The 17,115-nt window shown below is 42.3% G+C and overlaps 1 protein-coding gene across 1 annotated transcript in view; it reads left to right on the forward strand.

Moving 5' to 3' along the window:
- The first annotated feature begins 357 nt into the window (after nucleotides 1-357).
- Nucleotides 358-17,115, forward strand: part of LOC147897891 (uncharacterized) — a 47,171-nt gene continuing 30,413 nt past the window's right edge. The window contains exons 1-2 of the mRNA XM_087380142.1: nucleotides 358-532; nucleotides 10,290-10,374. Of these exons, the coding sequence (XP_087236268.1) occupies nucleotides 476-532; nucleotides 10,290-10,374 (142 nt within the window). The 5' untranslated portion in view covers nucleotides 358-475. The remainder of the gene's footprint in view (nucleotides 533-10,289; nucleotides 10,375-17,115) is intronic.

Here is a 17,115-nt window from a genome sequence, read left to right on the forward strand (position 1 = left end):
TATATATAAAATATGTTTTAGTTCATTTATATTTATGAGAGAGAGAGAGAGAGTTTATAAGATATTTATTTATTTTAGTGTTGTGTGTGTGTGTGTGTTTAGAAGTTTCGTTTAATGAAAGATAGCTAAAAATTCTTGAATATTTGTGTGTGTTTGTTGGTATGTATGTACATGTTTTTCACAAATTTTCTTAAAATTGCTCAAAGTTTGAGATTTGTAAATGAAACCTTAAATTTTATTAAGGCAATCTATGATCGCAACTTTGAGACCAAGCGGGGCGGGTCTAGCGGGGTCCATAGCCCGTTATAGAGGTGTGAGGTTACTTGTGCCCCATTACATCTCATGTGGGACTAAATATTAAAGTCCTTAGTTAAGCACATAAACCGGAGTCCTTTCCACGTCGGATGTGCAGACAGTTGGCTCCTTATGTATACAGCATCTGAGAGGCTGATTGCGCCTTCCACAAACTGAAGCCATGGATCGTCCCTCCAAAGTGTTAGTAGTCGGTTGTAGCAGCGGTGTGGGTTTACAGGTATGATGATTAGATTTGTTCATCGCTGCTTGCCACAATCCGAGCCAATTTGACTCTCTCTCATTGAAGATCACAGAATTGAAGTCTATTTCGTCATTGATTCTTTTTCCTTCATGTCTATCCCTTGGATATTGCAAGCGCAAACACCAATTTTCAGTTGGACATTTGAAGCTGAGCTTGCGGAACCTTTTAAATGTTCAACCAATTAACGTTTTACGTCATACGCCAATGAACGCTTCCGTCAACACCGGGGGACTATCAAGCGCTGGACAGGAAAACATTAGACTGAATTTCTCTGCTTGAATTTAAAAAGCGTGTCCTTCAAGGTATCCTCGAATCAAGCCACTTCAGCAGATTGTGAAATCTTTGCATACGTCGCGTCCTTCAAGACCTAGTGTTATGGTCAACGGCCAAAGGAAAATGACATCCAAATGGATCACCAGGGACTTGATCCCTAAAAGAAAAGCTTCGTTTGAGATTTTCTATGGTAAGACCTCAGCCGAGGAGGAATGCAACGGCTTTGGGATGAAATTGGAGGGGGACCAATGAGCGGGATAATATATTCCACGTATGAAAAAGTGAAGGTAGCCATTCAGAAGTCCTAGGAAAAACAGGAAACCACAGATAAGCCACAAATGGACTTCATTGAAAGGACGGTGGGTTCTTCGTAGGTCTGAAAGGCAGGGTTAAAATGAAAGCATGACAAAAACAGATCTACATCAAGTTATCTCTAGGGAGTGTCATGGCACTTTACAGTTTTAGTATGCTTGTGCTGCGTGTTTATCATACTGAGATTTGATTGAAGATTTTACTTACACTTCAGCTAGGTTGGGTCTAGATAGTGCCCAGTAAATATGCTTTGAGAAGGTTAGTTAATAGTATCCCTTTCAAGGGAATCTCAGCTATACTCTCTCGGGAAGAGAGTTTGGATAATACCTTTATTGGGAAGCTAACAACACCCCACTTGAGTCGCATGTATGTGCACGCATGTGCATGCACACAAATTGTGTACCCATGCAACAAACTTGACAAAATCATTCGGAATACCTTGAATGTGGAAATGTACTTTTTAAATTTTCAAAGATATAAAGGATGAGATGACAAATCTAAATGGAACCTTAGGCTAGGTGGAAGGGCATTATGCAACAAATTCTGGATGTCTTCACATCAAATAGAGTTTGTTCAGATGTAGTGTAGGTCAAATTGGTTCATGATCCTAGTATGTGAACCTTTAGTTAATTAAAACCCTAGTGTTTAGGACAAATAAACTAAAAGAACATGAAAACCTAAAGTCTCAATAAAGAAGTGCGACATATCAACTTATGATACAAAACACGTAAAATCCTACGTCAACCCTAATTCTAACCTAGAATGGAAAGCTTGCCTGTGTTCATTTTCATGCTTGCATGATGTATTTCCACCTTGAGATTGCTCTCGCGGGTTTTGTTTATACTTAATATAAGTCCTTTTTTCAGGGGGCGAAAAAAGTTTAGAAACTGCTTTCTAGAGCTGATTCTTCTTTGTTTAAGTTGTGATTGTGCTTCTAGAGATATCGTGCTTGTTGAAGTTGTCCTTGTTGTCTCGAGATCTTTAGAAGATGGACTTTGAATTTGACTACAACTCCTCTCTCCAAAGGCATTTTCTTTACCATTTGCTCCAACATGTTCACCTCAAAACCCACTATTATCCTAATGCAATTGCAATTTAAGACCATCTAGTTGTTGTCCTAAGCCCTCCTAAGCAAGATGTAGTAGCTCATCATTATGGAGCCCATGAAGAGGGTTCATGTGCTTTCAAGTAGTTGGCTCCCATTGGCATTGATGTTTGCCATTGTGCTTGTCTGCATGGGAGGTTTGTCTTTCTAGAGGCCAAGAGGCCTTAGCCCAATAGTTACTATGTGGATCTTCATGGCCTTCTATGTTTGAGGACGATCCAAGCAGCTTGAAGGATAGTTAATTGGTGTATTATCCAATTATGGATGAATAGATTTTAGCTCTATAGAAGGCATTTCCTCTAGCATATGAAAAAGAGTAGTCCTTTAGATGAAGGCCAACTCGACTATCACTAGTGGAGAGTCTCTAAGCATAAGATATGTTCTTTTGGGTTATCTTTAGATCTCTCTATTTTCATCTCCAACGAGGAGCAAAAACCGAGTGGAAGGGTGAGGCAAGTCATAGATATTACTTAATGCATGTTCCCTTTTGAGTAATAACATCTATGGCATTTTCATCCCATTCAATTTGTTGTATCTCTTTCTAGAGGCATATGAATTTATTCTCTATGTATACCTCCTCATCTCCAAGGCAGTCATCCTACAGTCCACCGATGTGCAAAATCATGTTGTTCTTTACTCTGCTCCTTGACTTTGGTGTAAAGGTCGGCTTTCTTGCTCCTTGACTTCTGTGTAAAGGTTGACTTTGTTCACTTCATTGCTAACAGTTGAAGCCATCTCCTACTTGATGGAACATACCTAAGTAATTATCATTTCTTTTAGTGTGGATACTAGTTGAGGTGCCAGTGGAGACGAAGTACATTTGTGCAATACTTCTTGGATAATTTCCTGCTTTTCCTTCCCTTCCTTATCATTTTCCCCCCTTTCTAGAGCTGCAATTCTAAGCATGAGCTCACGAATCTCCTGCTGCAAATAATAAATGTGTTCTTGTTACGGGCCTATGATGCTCACAATTTTCTTATGTTGTAGATTAGTCCTAAGTGCATCGAATGCAACGGCTTAAAAATGAGTGGTGAACCTTGTATCCTTGTCTCATATTATGGATCTCGGTAATCCATCGGACAAAATATGTTAGTGAAAAACAAATCTGCTACCTATGGGGCATTTATTGACTCTTGTTGGAATGAAATGAGCCATCGTAGTAAGACGGTCAACTACCACAAGGATATTATCCTATCCTTGTGTTTGTGGCAAATCATCTATAAAATCCATGGGAATACTCTCGCATCTACCTGATGGTATTTCCAATGGTTGTAAAAGGCTAGGTAAGTTCATCCAGTTTGCCTTACTCACATGACACAAGGAACATTGTGTAACATATTCATGAATATGCCTTTTCATCTCTGGCAAATAAAATCATGTTTTACAAGCTTATATGTTGTCTCACCACCTAGATGTCCCACACACGGGCTGTCATGGCATTGATGGATGATCTTATTGAGAGGTCATTCCGATTAGGTACTACTACCTTGCGATTTCTCTTAAGCATACCATCATCTATGGTATGTCTTGCATGTGTATGGCCTTCCCTAGATGCCAGGTCATCTATAACCCCAGTTTTTACAACAATGTTAGGCCAAAGGCTCTGGACATACTCATCCACTTTCTGAGTTTCTCTAGTCTTAGTCATTACTAATACTATGAAACTTATATTCTGCATAATGCAAGACAACGTGTCAACAACTTTATTATCCTTCCCTTTTCGATACTGAATTTCCAAATCGAATTCCTGTGAGTTCTACCCACCTAGCTTGGAGCCAGTCAGATTAGGCTTTTTATAAAAATACTTCCAAATATCATGATCAATATCAACATAAAACTTTGCTCCATACAAGGAATGTCTGCACGCTTTAAAAGCACTAATTGCGGCATACAACTCTTGCTTTTGAGTTGGCCGATTCTTTTGAAAGGGAGGAAGCTTCTTGCTTTCAAAGGCAATTGGCCTCCCCTTTTGTAATAGAATTGCTCGTACTTACATCGGTTTCTAGGAAAAATAGTTTTTGGGGATCAACAGCTTTTAACATGGGTCCTTGAGGAACTGCTCTGTTTACCACATCAAAACTTTGTTGTTGATACTTTATTTGAGGTTAACTCCGTCAATGGTGAGACGACACCATAATATGCTTCGGTATGTCTAAAATAAAACTGAGCAAACCTAAGAATGACCGCAAAGCTGCCACATTCTTAGACACTGGCCACACTACAATGGCAGCCACCTTCTTATTCACGTAAAGACTAGCTTGTCTCAAGGTAATAACTTTTTTCAAATGTTCCCTATGCTCAGCAATACTTTTGCTGTAAACCAATATATCGACATAGAATGTACTATGAGCATACTAAATCATTCATCAACATGACGAATGTAGTATAGTATGGTAAGCTTGAATGGCAGTACCAAAAACTCACAATGACCAAATCTGTTGATTTTGTGCACATTTGGAGCACATGAAACCTTGACCAAGCGTCAAACTCAGCTCCTTGGTTAATTCGTACTTGGAAAACATGCCTTAGAAGTGTCTAGAACTCAAATCACAGCAAGGTAGTTCAATCGCAACATGCTGGGGTAGATTGTATAAGGGAAAAGACTTCGATTGGAAGATGAAAACTCCGAGCGGCGAGGAAGAAGCTCAAGGAAGGGGCTGAGAAGTTATTTGTCGTAGGGAGTGGATGTAGGAGCAAGGGAGAAAGAAGAGGAACACAGCAGTAGGGGCCAGAAATAAGGGCTGCCCCCCCCCTCAAGAAGGTTTTTATTGCAATAGAAATCTGTTTGTACAAGGCAGCTCCCAAGGGAGTAGAGTCTGAGTACAATTCTCAATACAACTGAGAGCCAGGAGGCCCTTAATTTATAGACTAGTCCAGCCAGCTAGAAAGCATGAGCTTTCTTAAAGCTAGGCCTTCTTTTCTAGCCTAGAATAGGTGATTTTCCCTAGAAAGCTGGGCTTCCTAAAAAACAGTCTCTTTCTTCATTAAGTGAGGCACCTTCAATGCTTTTAGCTCAAGTAGGCCCTTCATCAAATGTGGTGCCACTTGTCTTCTGCTTTTCCCCTTAAAGAGTGGGGGAACTAAGCACTCTCCAAAGCCATGCACCTTGCACAAACAATATCCAATGCTTTAACCCATTACAGGTTAGCCAAATGCATGCATTCTAGTCCTTGGACTAATCTTTGTCCCTTGTGGGCATCCCCACACTGTTCTTTAACCAATGCAACGCAATGGGAAAATAAAACTTGTTCTAGTTAACCGAAGTTAACTTTCTTTGAACGGAGTCAATATAGAAGATTTTGCTTTATTCCTTGGGAGAAGTTACAAATTTGTGACATCCCTTGGCTCTAAATCAATTGCTCTCAATTGAAACGCTTCTTGGTACAACTATAGAATTTGGGGATATTGGGAGAAAAAGTCCTCATCCACCCACTTGGCATCAAGTGCCAGGTAGTTATTAAACTTGACAAAGTACCTACGGAACATGAAAAGTTTGGTTCTCTTGGCCCTCAGAGTGATAAAAAAGATCAAAGAGGTTGCATACAAGATGGAATCTTCTCAGGTGGTTAAAATTCACTGGTCTTTCATGCTAGTTTAGTATAAAAGAAAATCTAGGAGGAGAGGATAAATTAGTATCAGTAGATGAATTGACCCACTTTGAAGAATCGACATCTCGTATTCCACATGAGCCTAAGTAAACTTCGGATTATAGATGGTTAATGTATGTGCATTACCTGGATGCCACACCTTCAGGCAAAAAGGCCTCAGAGCAAGGAACGTGATATTGTGACCTTCATGGATGAGATCATGTGGTATGGGACACAAGATCAAATTAGTAGGTTCTCTTGCTCTAGGATGGTCATGACTTGAGGCTCATGGGCAGCTCAATGTACATAGCCTATGGCTGGGAGGTAAGTCGTCTACCTCTCTCCTATGTTGTTTATATTGATCCATTGTGTGTTTTCGAAGCTATAGGGGTGACAGAGGGGTGAACAAGGGGCAACATAGGGGTGAACAAGGGATGAACCAAGGGTGTGAACAAGGGGTAACAGAGGGGTGACAGAGGGATGAGCAAGAGAGTGACATAGGGGTGACATGGGGAGTGACCTAGGGGTGAAGAAGGGGTGACATAGGGGTGAACAAGGAATGAACCAAGGGTGAACAAGGGGTGACAAAGGGGTGAACAAGGGGTGACATAGAGGTGAACAAGGGTGAATAAGCGATGAACCAATGATGAACAAGGGGTAACGTAGGGGTGAACAAGGGATGAACCAAGGGTGAACAAGGGGTGACATAGGGGTGAAAGAGGGGTGACGTAGGGGTGAACAAAGGATGAACCAAGGGTGAACAAGGGGTGACAGAGGGATGAACAAGAGAGTGACATACGGGTGAATAGGGAGTGACATATGGGTGAACAAGAGGTGAATAGGGAGTGACATAGGGGTGAACAAGGGGTGACATAGGGGTGAACAAGGGTGAAAAATGGATGAACCAAGGGTGAACAAGGCGTGACATAGGGGTGACTGAGGGTATTGGCATTAGAGTCCATCTCACCCTGTGTGTAAGAGGCAACTCTCTAGTCTGACACCAATGCTAGCCGTGCTGGCTTTGTGAAATTCTTGTCACTTTGCGTTGCTCTTGGTAGGTGTGTCAATGCTTCCAAGTTGTGCAGTTTAGGTCATCAGTTGGCTTCTCCTATGGCCTAATTATGTCAAGTGGTGCCTTGTTGGTTATTCGGTTCCTTCTTCCATTGTGAGAAATAGGTTTGCCGACCAAACCAAAGCCCCAATTTCAAGTTAAATTCCATCACATCAAGGCTGAAGTCGAAGCAGGACTTGGAGGTTGGGACCAAGGCTGCAAATGAAGCCAAGGTTGAAGACAAAGATGATGCAATCAAGGCCAAACTTGGATCCTAGAGTCAAAGTCGAAGGTACAAAGCTGTAAGTGTTAGGAAATGGAGTCAAGATGAGTCAGTTTAGTGTGTTCTAGTGTGAGTTCTAGTCTAGTGTGTCCTATGGATGCCAGTGTCACATTGGGAGTATCCCATATACATTGGTGTTCATATGTGTGTGCGTGCTCTATATAAGAGTTTTACTTGTCTAGTGTCAGATCAATCAAGTATCAAGCTACAAGCTCTTCGGTCTACATGTGAAGTACTGTCATTTTGGTTCATTGCTTTAGTCATTTCATTTCCATTTCATTATGTCTCTCTTTGAGTATCACTTCCTCTCTCCCTAGCCTACCCTCTCTCTCTTCCTTTCTACCATGTACCTTCATGTGGTATCAGAGCCTCTTTTCCACTTTTCCCTTCTTCTCACTCTACCTAGAGGATGAGAGAAGCCCGCAAATGGAAGCTTCCCTCTCCTCAAAGGTAGAGCTCCCTTCCAATCTTTAGCCTCACCATTGTTCGGAGCTTTTGGAGGAGGGATCTACATTGACCTTCAGCCCGGATCTATGCCTCGCATTCGGCTGCTCCTTCAGCAGCTGCAAAACCTGCCGTACAACCTGTCGTACATACGAGCTGCCGTACAACCTACGTACGATCAGCCGTACAACATGCCATACAACATGTCGTACGATCTGCTGTACAACCTGTTGTATGGACTGCCCAACTGCAGTCCAAACTGCCCTCGCTACTGCATCCATACCAGCCTGTGTCTACCTCGGGATTCATGCCAAAAATATGCACCTGATTCCGCCATAGATTACCTCTTCTACCATCTTCATTTGGGCTCCCATTGGTGGTCACGAAGTTTATTTGAGCTGCCCATGATTTGCTTCTCCAACCAGGCATCTTCCTTGAGCATTGTTGAAGCTTCTGACATGTAAATTTCTTTGGGGCTTTCTTCAAATTCATGTAACCTCGTTCTAACTTTGTACTTAGGCATTTTGCTTTCTTTGGGCATAATTGCTCAAATTTGAGCTTCTTCTTTGCATTTGGTGACTCTTTGATCGGCACATTAAGAGTCATGACGTGATCTCCCTTGGTAGCTGCTCCTATGGCCTTCGTGCGGTAGCTACTTCGGGCTCATGGGTTCTCTGACCTTGCTATGCATAAAATGAATGAAATCTTTTATCTTTTTTATATATTTGAGTTAAAGGTTCTCTGCCTTGAGTAGTCCCTCTAAAATGAATGTTTGAGGAGTCAATAAAGGTCCTCTGCCTTGGATAGTCCTCCTAAAATGATGTATTTTATTTTATATTGTTGGTGTGTGACTCCATGTTCCTAGTTAGTCCTTGGAGTTAAGAGGGGGATGTAGTGTGGGAACCATGTATTTGGCATTGATATGGCCTATTTATCAGGCCTAGCATGTGAGTTCCAGGATGCTGGTGCATTAGTCTCCTAGACCTTTGAGTTGGCCATGCATCCATGCATGATGAGCCTCTGAGCCATGCTAGTTGAGCCTCTGAGTCTATACCATGCTCACCAGCCTCTGAGCCATGCTCGCTTGCCTCTGAGTTAGCATGGGATCCATGTCTGGTTCCAGACTGTCATTGCACAGTTTGATGACTGCCATCATTGCCATGTTCTGTTCTTGGTTCCATTCCAGTAGTCACTCACCTTTCCTCCATGGGGGGGTGTTAGGAAATGGAGTAAAGATGAGTCGATTTGGTGTGTTCTAGTGTGAGCTCTAGTCTAGTGTGTCCTATGGATGCCAAGTGTCACATTGGGAGTTATCCCATATACATTGGTGTTCATATGTGTGTGTGTTTTCTATATAAGAGTTGTACTTTTCTAGTGTCAGATCAATCAAGTATGAAGCCACAAGCTCTTTGGTCTACTTTCATTTTGGTTCATTGCTCTAGTCATTTCATTTCCATTTCATTATGTCTCGCTTTGAGTATCACTTCCTCTCTCCCTAGCCTACACTCTCTCTCTCCCTTACCACCATGTGCCTTTAGTAAGCTTCGTCATACAAGTGGGTAAGATGAGGGTAATCTACAAGAGCAGTCGTATCCACCCTTTTATATCCTTTGTAAAATAGTATGAAAGTGTTTGATGTGTTGCATTCTCTTCTGCTATAAATATCCTAATACCAAAAAATTTGGTAAAGGACTAGAACGGTCTTGTCATCCACTATCTTAGGCTATTCCTCATCAATGGGAGCTGCTAAAGTGGGATCCTTATAATGCTCAGGAAGACTAACATGAAAGGTCTTATGGTTTCTGCATTTTAACTTTCATAAATTAAGCAATTTCTGGCAGCGTGAGCTCCACTACCTGGTCTGTGAGCTTGGTAGCATATCTGTACACTTTTAAAGCACAGATTAGGCTCTTCAATCTGTGCTTAAGCAAATGTTGGAGGCCATGCATGTGCTCCACCACATAGAGAATCAACAGATAACAACTCAAGAGGACCAGAAGGCTAGAGGGCCGGGCGACCCTAGCAAGGGTTCATTTGGTGGTGGTAGCTGAAATACATTGTTTATATGCTATAGCAAAATATTATACTCAAGAAATGATGAGATCTATCCTGTTTTGGAATGGAAATTTTCTCTATAGCATAGTTTGTTGTGGCACCAAGTTTCTCAAAATGCTTCATCCCTTTTTCATGTTTTAGCCTTTTCCTACAACTCATGTTACACAAAATTTTGGTGACATTTTACTCGACAAATGAAGGATGTTCTTGAGGATTGAGAGTGATGAAGAACATCCTTGTTATGTCTTGATAAATTCGTGCGAGTATAATCTGTTGTCATAAATTCAAATTAACTATTCCTGGATCAAGTCTGAAGTGATTATTGGTGCCCATATTGACAGCACATTGCACAAAACAGTGAGCACTTAGCACGATGCCTATTGCTATTTGCAGCAATATTATCTGCAAACTGCAATCTGTCATGTGAAATTGTATGATATGTATTATCATTTATGGCCATCGATGACTGCTACGAATTTCCATGCCTGAAATTCTGAATTCTAATGGCTGTTAATATGTTTGTGGCTTCAGTCATTGGAGCACTCTCTTTTGGGTCTGAATTCAGCAGAATCTGAAATACTTTGCAAGGTTAGAGGTAAAAGAGTTTCATGGTGGGTTTGCAGGTTGTGAAATTACTATTAAAAGAGCGTGAAGGATATGAGGTATCTTGCCTCGTAAGAAGCCAAGAAAAAGCAGCAAATGCTATTGGTATTGTAATCTGTCATTTTCTGTGACATAGTATAGCCAACCTACAGTTTGTTGATGAGCTATTTCTCTTGCAGAGGATGATATGTGAAAGGGCACAGGAGAAAGAGACCTAAGTATAGTTTTTTCTGTTGGGACTTAGCGTGATCCATATAGGATGTTATGGTCTTTTCTAATCTATGATCTCCATCATACCTAAAATGGGATTCAGATTCTTCTCATTATAACTCATGGGTTGGGGATGGAACAAACTTGGCACTGCATATGTCGTATGAAGGTCTCCTCTACTAAATATTTCCAAGAAAGGCATTGCAAACCCTATGATAGATGAGCTGTGCCATCTTAATGGTCCCAATCTCGAGCAGTAACCTTTTGCAATGCTTAAGCAAATGTGTTATTTTATGTTTTGAATCTATTTTGTCTATTGTCACTCAATTTTTAGGGAGCTGTAGAGAAAGTTTGGAACTTGGAAAATAACAAATCTTCATTTCCCAGGGACATCCATTTCCATTTTATCTCATTTGTTTATTGTGCATATACTATTTTTTTCAGAGAAGAGAAACTTCTATTTATAAACTTCTTAGTGACATGGACACCAAGGAAAATTCTACTCCCTAATGAAGGGTACAATATAAAAACACAAGGATATCCTTCTAGCTGGCCACTCTATGGAGATACCTCATCCAAAGGGCTGAATAAACAGCCACTCCAGTTGTATACCACCATTTGTGAAATGAAGGAATGGGCCTGGCTCCCATATATTGATAAAAGCCTCCCTCCTGCACGTATCGCGATCTAAATCTCCCTGGAGTCTATCCCATCTACCTCTAAGAGTATGAACTATATCTAGCCAAATGCTGGCCTTTTCTCTGAGGCTGATGTGGTTTTCTGTTCTATGGCCTGCCCGCACCTAGTTGTCCATATGTACCTCGCAACGTTGCACTATCAGATCCCATCTATGACGAATGTCCAGGTGTTCACACTGTCTTTATGAAGTCCGGAGTATGGATGAAGGTCAACTCCTGCCCTACTAATCTGAAGGACAAACTCCCCTGAAGCAGGTCCTCTGTCTATAACCCAATCCATTGCTCATCTCATTCTGAATCCCAGCAAAGACTACCCTCAAAGCTATCCTTCAAACCTCGTGTGCCAATGGGCAATTCAAAATGCAATGCCTCTAAGACTCCTCAATGAAACCATGTAACTGGAAAACGACCAAGCCAGGTGCCCACTGCAAGGGCTTTGTGTGCCAACAGCCAAAGGAAGTGGGAGATTGTCCTTGGCCTGTAGCTGTCCTAGAGCCTGTGCCAAAAACCCTCAACGAACATCTCAGAAAGTCCCTGTTTGTGCCAATGCTTTACTGCAACTGGTGTGCTGTCAATCCTCCCCATGTGGATCCTCCTGCCTAATGTTGGGGGCATCCTGAATGAAAGGGTCTCTCCAAAACCACTCTCCTAGGTCCCACTGAAGCCCCTACAAGGGTCTCCCCTTCAACACCCAAAACTCCAAGCTTCCTCCTTTGCTGTGCATGAATTTGGATCAATGTACCACCTCCTTTGATATTGAGCTACTATCCTGACTCTCTGAGACATGCATCCTCCAAACTCCTCCATCCTAACCTCCTATCTCTACATCCTAGAGACACTTTGTAAGCGACATCCCATGTCACTTGAAGAGTGGAGGCATTAGCGCCTCCTTTTCAATGACCTGATCAACTTGGCAACCAGACACGCCATTGGGCAGAGACCCAACCTTTCCTAGGGGGTTTTACTCGGATAGTGGACAACACAGTGGGAGAATGGTTTTCTTTCACGGAGTATCCCCCACTTGGTTAGAGACAGAGAGCTTAGGGACTTGGAGCATCCTAGATTATGAAAGAGGAGATTGAGAGTGCAGTCTCTGAGGACTACATAGCAGATCAAGAGCCACGTGTTGCATAGGCTCATTCATGGCTTGGGTATTTCTTGAGACATGAGATCTGACTTTTGGTGGTGGGCACCTCAGGTCAGTCCTAGGATGATAGTGGCACTGCATCCCAAGCCCTATGAGTAACCCTAAGAATAGCTGTTGCATCTCATCTCTATGCTCCTATCCAAGTGAGTAGCCCTCATCCTAGAAAAAGTCCTTCTAGTACGAGGTTCCCAAGGGCGTCCCAACTCTGGCCAGATTTCATGAAGTCCGGGAAGGAGTAGTTCCTTCCATGGCTCACTACCAGGCAGCATGCCTCTGACAACGAACTTAATGAGCAATGCTCTATTTTGGCTCTATTTTGTTATTCAGGGTCCACAATGCCTAGCCCTCCTCTAGACTATGTCTGAATAGTGACGTCCCAAACCAGCATCTAAATGCTTAGAAGTAGTAATGCCAACTATTGCCTTGACATGATGTTGAGCCCCCCAAAGTATCGCATCGCAGTGCAGTCTCTCTAGAAGTAAAATGTCCATGTGCTCTCTAGTCTGGGTGTGGTATGTCACTGACCCAAATCCAATAGGACTTGTGCCATTGGATAACAGCTCGTGAAGGGGCAAAACATCTCCATGGCTGAAACAAATGCTTTGAAGTTGTCTATCCCTCCACCAAGATATATTGCCATATCATCTACAAACGCAAACTACAATAGGCATCCTAATGGCATGAATACCCATTTTCCTCTCTCTCTCTCTCAAAACTGCTCTCAATAACCACCTAGGTTGAGGCGTGTGAAAAGTATTGTGTCCATCGGATACGCTTTTCATTGTTGGCCACCAAGTATCCATGGGATTGTGGAGAGTGCCAAGCAACGATCTATAAAATTCTGTTGCTACATGTTCCACATCCTGTGGGGTAGCTATAGTGGTGCCATTTGTCCGGGTTTTTTGGCTGGTTTTTTTGTGAGGATCTGCATCCTCTTTACCCTCTTCTTCCCAAAATTTCCTCCCCTTCATTTTTTGCAATGCAAAGTTTTTTCTTTTTGCAAAAAGATTACTTCATCAAGTATGAATGAAAGCTGCAGAGCAAGCTCAAATGCGGGAGTACATCATGTCATGCATGAAAGAAAAAACAGCTCAAAAAGAGCTAACAAAAATCCAAGGTGGAGGCTGAAAATGCCATCTCAACCCTGAAGAAGACTCAGAGAAGAACGGAGATCTTCTCCAAACTCTGAAAAAAATCTCTTTCCTGGCTGTAGCTACTTTGGAGGATCCTTGCATGCTCACCCAGATGGCCATCAGCATGTGTATAGTATTAGTCCATATACTGGCCATGGAATGGGAAGGGTGGACCTGTAAACCCTCCATCGCCTCCGTACATGAGGCTGAAAATAGAGCTTGGTAAATGCCCTATCTTTCTTGCAGGCTGCTACATACCTCACCATGAGTAACCCTTTTACAGCAGACACGGAGTGGACCCTAGTGATGCGTTTGAAGCACTATGTCTTGATGTGGCTGAACTCAGAGAAAAGGGTCAAGTCATAGTGATGGGAGACCTTAATGCAAGAATTGGTCACCTACAGTTTCAGCCCATCACACATGATGAAATGGATAAAGAATCAGTCATAGAAGTGGACACCATGTGGCAGAGAACATCTGAGGATGACACCATCAACACACAAGGCAGAGCACTCAGATGCATGATTAATGGGCTGCACATGCCAGTCTTAAATGGAATGCAATTATTCCCCAACACCCACAAGATGACGTGTATCTCAGCTAGCAGAGGACAAAGTGTGCTAGATTATACCTTGGTACATGTGGACACTATACCTGTTATCAAAAGCTTCAACATAGGGATGAAATATCCAGAATCGGACCATCTCCCAATATGGTTGGATCTTGGCATACACATTGAACATAGGAAGCAGAAATTTTCAGCACATGCAGGAGGTTTCAAAGTAGACCCAGACAAACACCAAGATTATGCAAACACTTTGGATGCAAAGCTGAGAACAATGACCAACCCTAGATGGACAGCCTTGCAGGAAGCAATACTTGCCTCAGACACAAACATTTGGAGCAGCATCTACAAGAAAAAAGAAACAGGTCAAAGGGTTACCACACAAGAAATGGTATGCCAAGGAATGTAAACAACTGCGCAAAGAGCTGAAATACATACTGGATGCAAACAGGCATAAACAATTGGAGAAGACATACAATGCCCTCACAAGGAAAAAGAAAAGAAAATATATTCTAGAAAGAGAGAAATCTGATTTGATTACTTTCATATAAAATCCAAGAAAGGGCTGGAAACAAGTGAAAGGCAGACAGAAACAGGTAACAAGGGATATATCAGATGCAACCATGCTTGATTATGTTACCAAGTTGTACAATCATGCACATGCCACTGAAATGGGGAAGGAGGATCTGTCGGTCACATGTACTAGTCCTTTTTGCTTTTGAAGACATTGAAGCTGGACTAAAGAAGATGGCTAATGGCAAAGCCTCAGATCACATGAAGATACAGGCTGAATTTGTGAAATGGACAGGAGACCGAGCAAGAACATGGCTCTCACACATCCTAACACATGCTCTACACCATGGTTTTCCTGAGGAATGGCAAGAAAATTGGGTCCAGCCTTTACACAAGGGTGGAGACAAAAATTCAGTCACAAATTACAGAACTATAATGGTCAACTCTACATTGGCCAAGCTCTTCAATACGGTGCTTGAAATGAAAATCAGCTCATGGGCAGAAGAGGCCCAGAAAAGGGCCACTAGACAAGCATGCTTTCGCAAGGAGCACAGGACAGTCGACCTGTAGAAACAAAGTGGAGACAGGTTGTGAACACAAGTGAGCAAGAGTGCACACACAAGAAAGCTCCAATAGAAATGTTCAAAATGAAACAATTCAAATACTTGGTATATATAGTACCCAAGTACTACTGGTCAACCATAGGGTTGACTTTATGTCTACAACACCACATCTTTGTAATCTATTACAAATCCCCCCTCAAAGATATGCCCTGGAAATATCTCAGGCGTACCCTACAGTACCTAAAGTACCATGGTTGCACAAATTCATCCAGATGGATATGCAACCTATGGGAGTACATGAAAACAATGTCATTGTGAATCACTTCACAACCCCCCTTGACATTGTGAGAATGTCTCTGATCCCCAAGCCATGTCGATGTTGTAAGAAAAGATATGTTGACAGGGCTTTGGTGAAGATATCCGCCACATTGTCCTCAGATGGACAATAGATGAGATCGGTGAAGCCATCATAAATACAATCCTGTACATAGTGATAATGATTTTCAATGTGTTTCATGTGAGCGTGAAAGACAGGATTGTTGGCTATGGCAATGCAACTCCGGTTGTCACAGAAGATAGAGTTTACTTCGCCATCCTGTACATGATGCAAGTCATGCAAAAGCTTCCTTAACCACATTAACTCCGTAGTGGCTGAATTTGCAGCTTTGTACTCTGCTTCACTGGAGGAAAGAGAGACTCGCTCTTGCTTCTTATTGAGCCATGAGATACAGGTTGAACCCAATGAGAAGCGATAGCTAGTAGTGGACCGTCTGTCGTCAATGTCCCCTGACCAATCTGAGTCGGTGAAACCACTCAGCTTTAGATCACAATCTGAAGCATAATGCAAGCCAAGAGAGAGAGTGCCATGGACATATCTGAGAACCCTCTTTGCTGCATTTCAATGTGTGATCGTGGGACAATGCATGAACTAGCTCAAAAGCCCTGTGGCGTAGGCAATATCAGGCCGTGTGGAGCATAGATATATCAAACTGCCAACCAACTGCCTATACAAAGTGCCATCAAACTTTTCAGCAGTATCATGCTTACTCAGCTTGAGTCCCTTTTCCAATGGAGTAGCCATAGGCTTACAATTCTCCATTTTAAATTTCTGCAACAACCCCTTCGAATACTTTGTCTGTGACAAAGAAATCCCATCATGGGTCTGCAAAGACAATAGTGCAATATGCCCAAATCTGTCATGTCAAAGTTGTGACATAAAGCGGACTGCACTGCTGTAATTTGCTGCAAATCACTACCAATGAGTATAATGTCATCCACATATAGTACCAACGTGACCAATTCTGATTTTTGCTGGAGAACATACAGATTTGGCTCTGTATGAGTGTTTACGAATCCCTAGAACAGCAAAAACTGATGTATCTTCTGATACCACGCACGAGGTGCTTGCTTCAGCCCATATAGAGCCTTCCTGAGCTTGCATACCTTATGCTCTTGTCCCTTCACCTCAAAACCTCGGGGCTGATGTACATAGACCTCTTTAAGATCTCCATTGACGAAAGCGGTCTTGACATCCATCTGGTACATTGAGCAACCATAAAACGCAGCAAGAGAGATGACAGAACGAATGGTGGTCATCTTGGCCACTGGAGCAAATGTCTCCTCATAATCTATCCCCTCCTCTTGTGCATACCCCTTGGCAACCAAACGGGCTTTGTATTTCTCAACTGTGCCATCTGAATGGTATTTCACCTTATAAATCCATTTCTTGCCAACCACATTTTTCCCAATGGGTGCATCAACCAAGTCCCATGTGGCATTCTTCTCAATGGATTTAATCTCAGCTTCCATAGCTTTCTGCCATGCTGGATTATGCTGAGCATCCTTGAAGCTCTGAGGCTCATTTTCAGCTTCCATCACTGAGGTCATCAAAGCAAAATTGACCTTTTTCTTATTTTTCTGAGTGCTGGCCCTGGTTTTCCCCAAAGTAGGCTGATCCTTAGCATCTTGAATGGTCAACCTTACCCAACATGGAATAGATTTCTCTACTGTACCACTC

The sequence above is a fragment of the Dipteris shenzhenensis genome, chromosome 10 (genome assembly GCF_047967505.1).
Source record: "Dipteris shenzhenensis isolate YYH24624 ecotype China chromosome 10, Dip_SZ_1.0, whole genome shotgun sequence".
Lineage (NCBI taxonomy): Eukaryota > Viridiplantae > Streptophyta > Polypodiopsida > Gleicheniales > Dipteridaceae > Dipteris > Dipteris shenzhenensis.